Raw genomic sequence first — 8,506 nt, 5'->3', positions numbered from 1 at the left:
ATCCTCGGAAACTTCCTGAGCTGTAAAACCAGTCAAGCGTCCATCCTGCTCACCTTGGTTCCTCGTGCCTCTCCTCCCTCCTCTCCCTCCCCTCCCTCCTTGCTCCCTTCTGCCCCCTCCTCCTCTCCCTCTCTCCTTCGAAATGCTTCCGTCACAACAACTACGCACTCCTGCTGCTCCTGCTCCTTTTCCCGCCCCTGCCCTCCCCCTGCGCTGTTTGCTGTTGCTCCTATTGCTCCTGCGCAGGCTGCCGATGCCGCTGCTCCTCTTCATCCTTACCTGCTCTCCTCCAGGGACCAGGATCCCCGCATGACCGCTTCCTCCTCGCTTGCCTGCATGTTTGTTATTACGCTCGTACCGCGAAGAGGAGAGGAGATAACAAGATTCAAAAAGCCATTGACCACCTGAGAGAATGGTCAGGTCACAGAGCACGAGGCAATGGAGGAGAACGAGGACGAGGGGGAAGAGGAGGGGAAGGAGGAGGAAGTGGTGGGGAAGGAGGAGGAGGAGGAGGAGGAGGAGGAGGAGGAATTCTTTACCAGTGGAGACGAGTCGCTCCAGTTGTAGAAGCCCTTTCTAATGTTGACCGCCTAGAAGACGATGATGAGGAGGAGGGCAGAGGAAGAGAGGCAAGAGGAAAATAAAGAGGGGGAGAGGAACAAGCCCGGGAGGAAGAGTGAGGGGCAAGAGGGGAGAGACGGAGAGACGGAGGGAGAGGGGAGGAGGGGAGGGGAGGGGAGAGGGCAAGAACCTTGTGCGAAGAGAGAGATCGTAAGACTGCTTCCTGCACAGACTGAAGCTCATCGGGCACCTGCAGGTATGAAAATAAAGAGCAGAAGGGGAAGGGAGCAGGAGGAAGGAGAGGATGAAAATCTGACATCATGGAAAGTGTAATGGAAAAAGAAGAGAGAAGGAGGAGCAGTGGAGAAGAGGTGGGGGGAGGGAGAGGAGGGGCGGGACTGGAGAGGTAGGGGGAGACTGGAAGACATGGGAGGGGAGAGGCAAGGGGAGGGGAGGGGAGGAGGAGAAGCTGGTCTAGTCAACCAGGATGATGAAGTTCTTGATGAGATTCTGGTAGAAGGTGATCTGATCGTCGAGCTCTCCTCTCGTCTTCGTCCTCATTCTCCTCTCCTCCTCCAGCTGCTCCCGCAGGTAGCCCTTCTCATCCTCCAACTGCCTCGTCTCATCCTCAAGGGATCGCAGCTTCCTACTGACAGCTCAACACGCCTGACTTCAAGGCAGGAACTTCCCCAGCACCTGTACAGCGACATATCTGTTGCTGCCGCCGACGGCGACAGCGTCTTGGAGTTCTCCACCAACATCAACTTCTCCCTCATCTGCTCCAACTCCTTCTTGGCAGATGTCAACTGCCAGGTCAAGTCAAACCGCCGGCGCGTCGGAGGCGGTCGAAGATGATACTTCACCTCATCAGCCTGGTTGCTGGACGTGTTCGTGTACTGCAGCTTCACGGCCCTGCCCACACCACTCAGGCAAGTGCGACAGCCAGCAGCAGGAAAGACCTGAGCTCCGCGTCCCGGGACTCGAGTTGATAGCGGAGGTTCTCCACGTCGTTCTAGGGAAATGGTGAGAGAGAGGAGAGAAAATGCGGAGAATGAGAAGATATTGAGCATGGTGAAAGGGAGGAGGAGGAGGGGGAGGAGGAGGAGGAGGAGGAGGAGGGTGGCAAGGAAACAGAAACGAGAAGGGGAGGGGGGGGGAGGGAAGGGATTGCACAGTTCCAAGCACCTGGAGCAACAGGATGCTCTTGCCCATCTCAGAATCTTGTTCAGCTCGCTGCCTTTGCAGACCTTCTTCCCTGCTGCCCCTGTTCTTCTTCTTGCTCTTGTCCCTGCCGCAGACCCCCGGGGTGAGGAGCAGAGATCGCAGAGCACGTCACCTGACCTCGAGTACAAGGAGCTAGAGTCTTCCTCCCACTGCCAGCAACATCGCATGTCATCGAGAGAGGCAAGCTCAGCATGAAGACGTCAGGAGGGTCGCACCTGACGGTTCCTCGCCTCCATCTCCATGAAGATCTGATACTCCATCTGCACTTGCGCGAACTTCACCTGCCGCGCCGCTATCAGCTCTCAATCCCCACACTCGACGCCACGTCACCTCCATCTGCCGTTGGATGTCTGACATCCTGCCAAGGAGCTGGAGTTTCAGAGCACCGCGAGAGAAACCACATATAAAACAAACATGGACTACATCTGAACAATCATGAACACATCTAGAATCGGGTACATCCGAACAAACACCAGCGCAACAAACGTCAGCTCCATCCACTACATGTTAAGCTTGACCATCACGTTCTGTGGGGAGCATGGAGAGCAACAACCTGTGCAGCTCTCGCTCGAGCCTTTTGTTCTTCTCCTCTGCATCGCACAGCCTGTTCGAGCACCATCAGCTTGTCGGACAGTGAGCTCAAGTGAGAGGTAAAGCAGAGACGTGCTCAATCAACACAACAGACTAACACTACGTGGCAGGTGATGTTGACTGTCAGCACGACATCGGACGTGCATGTCAAACCTGTGCTGTAATGACTCCTTGTCCTCGCTCACACGCTCGAGCTAGTGGAAACGAGTTAGAGCAAAACACTACATGTGGAGCTGAAGTGGAAGAAGAGGGAAGAGGGAGAGACAGTGGAGGAGGTAGAGAAACAAGGACGAGGAGGACAATGGAAGGGGAGGGAGGGGAGGAGAAGACAACAAACCTGAGCATTCATCGCCTCAAACTCTTCATCCGTGTACTTGTTGCCCTGTCTCTATCATCACCCGAGGAGCGTACATCATCCCAGCTCACTTGAGTGGTTTGATTGAGATGGTAGTCTGCCATATTCTCCTCAAGGCTGAAACACGATGTCAGCGGGCAAACCCCCAACGAGGATCGATACCTTCCGTCTACTTTGGTGTCTTGCTTATCAGCTTGTTCGTGGCTCCCTGCTGACAGGTTTCAACTTGATACACCATGGTAGGCGGGGAAGAGCAGAAGGAAAGTAAGAGGGAAAGGGAAGAAAGAGGGATGGAGGGATAGATGGAAAGAGGTGAGGAGGGGGGAGGGAACGAGGGGGGAAGGGAGAGCGTCACCATGAGACTCATCAGCAACTTGCAAACTCCTTCTGAGATCAGCGCACGCTTGCTCGACCGCCGCAGCTATCTCCACCCGCTTCTCGTTCTCGAGCTCCTCCAGCGCCTCCTGCAGCTCGTTGCACTCGTTCTTCTTCGTCTCCAGCTCCCTCGACAGCATCTCCATGTTGGAGCAGTCGCTCCTGGCAGCGTCGAGCTCCCTCTCGAGGAACGCGATCCTCCTCGCCGAGATCTCCTGAGAGTCGTTGTGCCCTTTCTGCACCTCCCGCATAAGGCTCATGCTGTTCTCGTAGATCTCTGCCTTCATCTTCACGTACCTCTCCTCCCTCTCCCTCTCCAGGGCCTCGCATCGCTCCTGCGATCGCTTCAGCTTCTTCCTCAGCTCCGACATCTCTCTCTCCGCCACGTCCAGAGATCTGCGGAGCACCGAGGCGCCGCCATCGGGGTCGTTGAGACTCCTGTCGACAGCTGAGCATCCTGCCGGAGAGGAGAAGGAGAAGTCGCCGGGCAGCGCTGGAGACTGATCCGACATCCTGGTCATGCTCATGTGCTCGCCATCTTGGATCCCTTCCATCTCCTCTTCCCCCGCTTCCACCGAATTCGTGCCCATGCGCTGGCCCTCAGTCTGCAGCATGGAACTCCATGAACAAGGCTCCTCCAGCGCTGTCCCTTGTGTCTAGCAGTTCATCTCCTCTTCCTCTCATCTCCTGCTCCTCGGCCTCCCCTCCTCTTCCTCCCTCTTCCTCCCTCCTTCCTCCTTGACTGTCGATCTCTCCGAAAGCCACGACAGCATTGCAATACTCAGCCCTCGTCCCCGCTCATTCCACCTCCCTCTCTGCCAGGTCCGCCCCAGAGATGCATGGGGCCCAAAGCAGGGTCATAGTGGGGATGCGGGGTAGTTGTCCTTATGTGTGAGGCAGAGGATGGCAGGGGCGGGGAACGGGGGAGGGGGGGGGGGGAGGGACGGGAGGGGGGGAGGGGGGAGGGGGGAGGGAGGGGGGCGGGGTGGCGGGGGCGGGTGCAAGAGAGAAGGGAGAGGTGTATCCCGCATGGGAGAGGAAAGAACAGAAGCGATGTGATCTGTGGTATAATTGTGAGGACATGAATGCGGGAGGCATTTCTCCACTGAGCTTTCAGGGTACATGTACGTCAAGGCATCGTATCAGCGATAGAATCAGGAAGGAGAGATCATTCCTAGCATCCAGTTGCATGATAGTAGTTTGAAATGTTTGTTGTCTTCCTGACTTCTGGCCGTCAGTTCGCACATCGACCCAAATCCCCTCCATCAGGCCATGTCAGCACCGGACTGATTTCTATTCGACGAGAACTCTGATATCCTCTACGAACTAGCGCACCAGGAGCGGTCAACTCAGCGTGTTTGGCATGACGAAGGAGGTGGACAGCATGCCGATGAAAGCATCCTTCACCAGAGCTGCTCGATCCGTCAGGATGGCTTGCCTTTCCCTTGCCCTCTTGCTTTGCGTCAGCAGCGCCAATGCCTTACATCACATGTCCTTGGACTCGCCCAAGAAAGCAAACTCTCTCTCAAAGTCCGCCACCTCTAGCCCAGCGAAAGCTCAGCTGAAGAGGAAGGAGCATCTCACTGCCTTTGCCCCTCCTGCTGTCAACTCCAACAACACCAGACTGTCGGGGGGCAACGGGAGCAGTTCAGATCTACAGCAGGGGGCGGAGGAGCACAAGAAGATTCGGCTGGCAAGGAAGACATGGTTGTCAGGAAGTACCTTCTCCTACATGTATCCCCTCATCAAGGCCGGCTATGACCACCCCCTGGAGGAACAGGAGCTGCCGCCGTTTCCTGAGGAGGACAAGGCCGAGGTCCATGGACTTGCCTTGGAGCGCGCGTTGAAGGAAGACCCATCCTCTTGCTCGGCCAACACCACCGAGGAGCTGGAGATGAGGGAGTTCCTGCGCAACTGCTCGGAGAGCATGGCGCCGACGCTCCTGTCTGCCTCCTGGAGGGTCTTCAAGGTACCCTTTATGTGTGGGGGGCTGTGGAAGCTACCCCACGACCTCCTTGCCTTCCTCTCTCCCTTCCTGGTCAAGGCCGTGTACCGCTACGTCGACCCCAAGGGCATGGACCACGTCCCGACATGGCGGGAGGGCATTTTTCTGTGCATGTGCTTCTTCGTGATCCAGTACGCCTCCTCGGTGGCGCTGCATAAGTACTTCGACAAGGTCTTCGACGTCTCCATGCAGATGAGGGGTGCGCTGGTCTCCTGCATCTACAAGAAGTCGCTCAAGTTGTCTTCCTCCTCGCGCCACCAGAAGTCGCTCGGCGAGCTTGTCAACCTCATGTCCGTCGATGTCCAGAGGATCGTCGACCTTGTGCCGTACCTTCACAACCTGGTATGGAGCTCTCCCCTTCAGATCTTGCTCTCCATGATCCTCCTGTACCGCATGGTTGGTGTGGCGTCCCTGGTTGGCCTGCTAGTTATGATCGCGATCATGCCCATCAACGCCTCCATCCTCATCCAGCTTCGCAAACTGCAGGAGAAGAACATGGTGGAGAAGGACAGGAGGGTCAAGCAGGTGTCGGAGATGCTGCACAGCATCAAGGTCATCAAGATGTTTGCGTGGGAGAAGCCTCTGCTGCGCCGCATCGCCGACGTCAGGAAGAAAGAGGTGAAGAGGCTGCGGAGGTATGGCTACATCGCTAGCATGCAGAGCATCTTCTGGAACTCTGCCCCTGTCACCGTCTCCGTGGCGACATTCGGAGCATACGCTGCTCTCGGGCACCCCCTTACCATGCAGGTCGTCCTGCCCGCCCTGAGCATCATCAACATCATGTCCTTCCCCCTCTTCGTCTTCCCCCTCCTCATCTCCTCCATCGTCTCAGGCCGCGTCGCCCTCAACAGGATCAACGAGTTCATGAGCCTTGAGGAGCGGGACCTCTCGCACATTCAGTTTACCTCCTCCCAGGACCTCCTCCCCTTCCAGCTCCAGTCCGCCACCATCGGCTGGAACGCCAGCCGGCCCATCCTCACGGACGTGAACATCAAGATCCCCCGCGGCAGTCTCACGGCCATTGTTGGCCAAGTGGGCAGCGGCAAGTCGACCCTCCTATCTGCACTGCTGGGAGATGCTAAGTGCCTTGAGGGAGAAGTGAGGGCACCCCGAGAGGTCGGCTACGTGCCGCAGCAGGCCTGGATCCAGAACGCCAACATCCGAGACAACATCCTGTTCGGCAAGCCGATGGACGAGAGGAGGTACAGGGAGGTCCTCAAGGCCTGCGCGCTTGAGGCGGACCTGGAAAAATTCCCCAACGGAGACGAGACGGAGATCGGGGAGAGGGGGGTGAACCTGTCGGGAGGTCAGAAGCAGAGGATAGCGCTGGCCCGGGCTGTGTACCAGAACTTCGACTGCCTCCTCCTGGATGACGTCATGAGCGCCCTGGACAGTCACGTGGGCTCGCACGTGCTAGACGACTGCCTCATCCGTCTGCTGCAGGACAAGACAAGAGTTCTGGTCACCCACAAGCTCGACCTGCTGCCGCTGGTGGATTACATTGTCGTGCTCGGGGACGGGAAGGTGCAGGCGCAGGGGACGCTGAGCGAGATCAGGATGCAGGGAGTGGACCTGGAGTCCGTGATCGACAACGTGAGCGAGGATGAGAGCAAGAAGCAGGAGGAGGAGAAGGGAGAGGAGGGTGCGCAGAAGAAGCAGGATGCTGAGGCAACTCCTGCTTCTGCTCCTGCAGCATCGGCGCCGTCGTCTGCTCCTGCGACTCCTGCTGTCGCCTCCTCCTCCACCACCACCTCCTCCTCCTCTGCTGCTGCTGCAAGTGGTGAGGAAGGTCAGAAGTCCAAGGAGGAGAGTACTACAGGGGAGGGAGGAACGTCTGGGTCGTCGGCGATTGCTGGGATGGCAAAGAGATCTCCATCGATGTTCCAGCAGGTGGATGATGATGATGATGATGATGATGATGATGATGATGATGATGATGATGATGATGATGATGATTGGCGTAACCGCGTCTGACTGTTTACGGCTGACGGTCAGGTGACTCCGGAGAGCAAGAAGCAAGGAGCGGTGTCGCACGATGTGTACGCTTTCTACTTCCGAGAGCTCAAGTAAGCTGGGGACAGTTAGGGAGGGAGAGGGGGCTGGGAGGGAGACGGAGAGAGGAGAGGAGGAGAGGCAGAGAGGAGAGGCAGGAGGTTGAGAAGACTCATGAGAGGGGTGGACGGGGTGTTCCTTGTCCTGCCTTGTTTGTCGTGAGTTTGGCTGACTGTTCTGTCGCAGGTTGAAGTACATCGCTATCATATCTGCTGTTGGTATCTTAAGTCAGGTAGACCTGAGCTGAAGCATCTGAGGACTACCTTGCTTTCATTGCCTTGCCTTGCCTTGCCTTGCCTTGCCTTCCCTTCCCTTCCCTTCCCTTCCCTTCCCTTCCCTTCCTTCCCCTCCCCTTCCCTTCCTTTTTCCTGTCCTTTTCTGTTTTCTTTCTTTCCCTTCTCCCTACTCATCTTTTCTTTTCTTCTCTACTCTCTTTCCTTTGCACGCTTCTTCTCTTCAGACCAACCACTGTCTCTCCTCCTCTCTCCCTCCCTCTCCCTCCCTCTCCCTCCCTCTCCTTCCCTCTCCTCTTCTCACGAGCTCGTCTGCTCAGGCGGCAAGGAACGGCAACGACTGGTGGCTGACTAAGTGGGCCTCTGCTGCTGACCGTCACCGAGTCGCCTTCTACCTCGGAGTTTATGCTACCTGGAACTTCGGGTCTGCGGTAAGAGGGAGGGAGAGAAGAAGCACAGAACGATGATGATGATGATCATGATCATCATGATGAATGAGGAGGAGGAGGAGGAGGAGGAGGAGGAGGAGGAGGAGGAGGAGGAGAGAAGCAAAGAACGATTGTGACGGTGAAGATGATGACGATGAGAAAGGGGGGGGGGGGGGGGGGGGAGGAGAGTGACGATCATGATCATGATCATCACAACGACGACGATATTAGACGATGGTAATTTCTTTATTCTTTTGCAGGCTCTCTTTTTGATCAGAGACGTGTCATTGATGCTCATGGAGCTTCGAGCTGCCTCTGTCCTGCACAACAGGAAATTTCTTCTCTTCCCCCATCACGTTTCCTGCTCCCATCCTCTCTCCTTCTCTCCCATCTTCGATCTATTGTGCTCTAAACTTTTCTTCGCTTCCTTGTCCCTTTCTTCCCCCCCCATCCGATTTCCTCTGATCCCTCCTCTCATCATCCCCCTCACCTCCCCTCCCCTCCTCTTTCCTCTCTCCCCCATCTTCTTCCTCTCCGTCTCTGACTTGCTCAAACAGGATGCTTGACTCTGTCATGAAAGCTCCCATGTCATTCTTCGATTCGACTCCCATAGGAAGGATCTTGAACAGGTCCCTCCTTCTGCTCCTGCTCCTGCTTCTGCTCCTCCTCCTCCTCCTCCTCC

General features: G+C 56.6%; 2 protein-coding genes across 2 annotated transcripts in view; one reads left to right on the top strand and one right to left on the bottom strand.

The window, feature by feature from the left end:
• GUITHDRAFT_111856 (hypothetical protein) overlaps positions 1–3,696 on the bottom strand; it is a gene marked incomplete at both ends in the record, with an annotated part of 5,234 nt that extends 1,538 nt beyond the window's left edge. The window contains 16 exons of the mRNA XM_005828925.1: positions 359–404; positions 540–590; positions 1,045–1,207; positions 1,258–1,367; positions 1,425–1,473; positions 1,521–1,573; positions 1,747–1,849; positions 1,903–1,934; positions 2,001–2,066; positions 2,116–2,143; positions 2,339–2,389; positions 2,530–2,570; positions 2,714–2,758; positions 2,803–2,848; positions 2,894–2,939; positions 3,087–3,696. Of these exons, the coding sequence (XP_005828982.1) occupies positions 359–404; positions 540–590; positions 1,045–1,207; positions 1,258–1,367; positions 1,425–1,473; positions 1,521–1,573; positions 1,747–1,849; positions 1,903–1,934; positions 2,001–2,066; positions 2,116–2,143; positions 2,339–2,389; positions 2,530–2,570; positions 2,714–2,758; positions 2,803–2,848; positions 2,894–2,939; positions 3,087–3,696 (1,540 nt within the window). The remainder of the gene's footprint in view (positions 1–358; positions 405–539; positions 591–1,044; positions 1,208–1,257; positions 1,368–1,424; positions 1,474–1,520; positions 1,574–1,746; positions 1,850–1,902; positions 1,935–2,000; positions 2,067–2,115; positions 2,144–2,338; positions 2,390–2,529; positions 2,571–2,713; positions 2,759–2,802; positions 2,849–2,893; positions 2,940–3,086) is intronic.
• A 1,337-nt stretch (positions 3,697–5,033) lies between these two features.
• Positions 5,034–8,506, top strand: part of GUITHDRAFT_88223 (hypothetical protein) — a gene marked incomplete at its 5' end in the record, with an annotated part of 9,842 nt that continues 6,369 nt past the window's right edge. Inside the window, 4 exons of the mRNA XM_005828924.1 lie at positions 5,034–7,001; positions 7,624–7,827; positions 8,134–8,180; positions 8,382–8,453. Of these exons, the coding sequence (XP_005828981.1) occupies positions 5,034–7,001; positions 7,624–7,827; positions 8,134–8,180; positions 8,382–8,453 (2,291 nt within the window). The remainder of the gene's footprint in view (positions 7,002–7,623; positions 7,828–8,133; positions 8,181–8,381; positions 8,454–8,506) is intronic.

Source organism: Guillardia theta, assembly GCF_000315625.1.
Source record: "Guillardia theta CCMP2712 unplaced genomic scaffold GUITHscaffold_55, whole genome shotgun sequence".
Classification (NCBI taxonomy): domain Eukaryota; class Cryptophyceae; order Pyrenomonadales; family Geminigeraceae; genus Guillardia; species Guillardia theta.
Note: the sequence above shows the minus strand (reverse complement) of the source record. Positions and strands in the feature narration are given on the sequence as shown.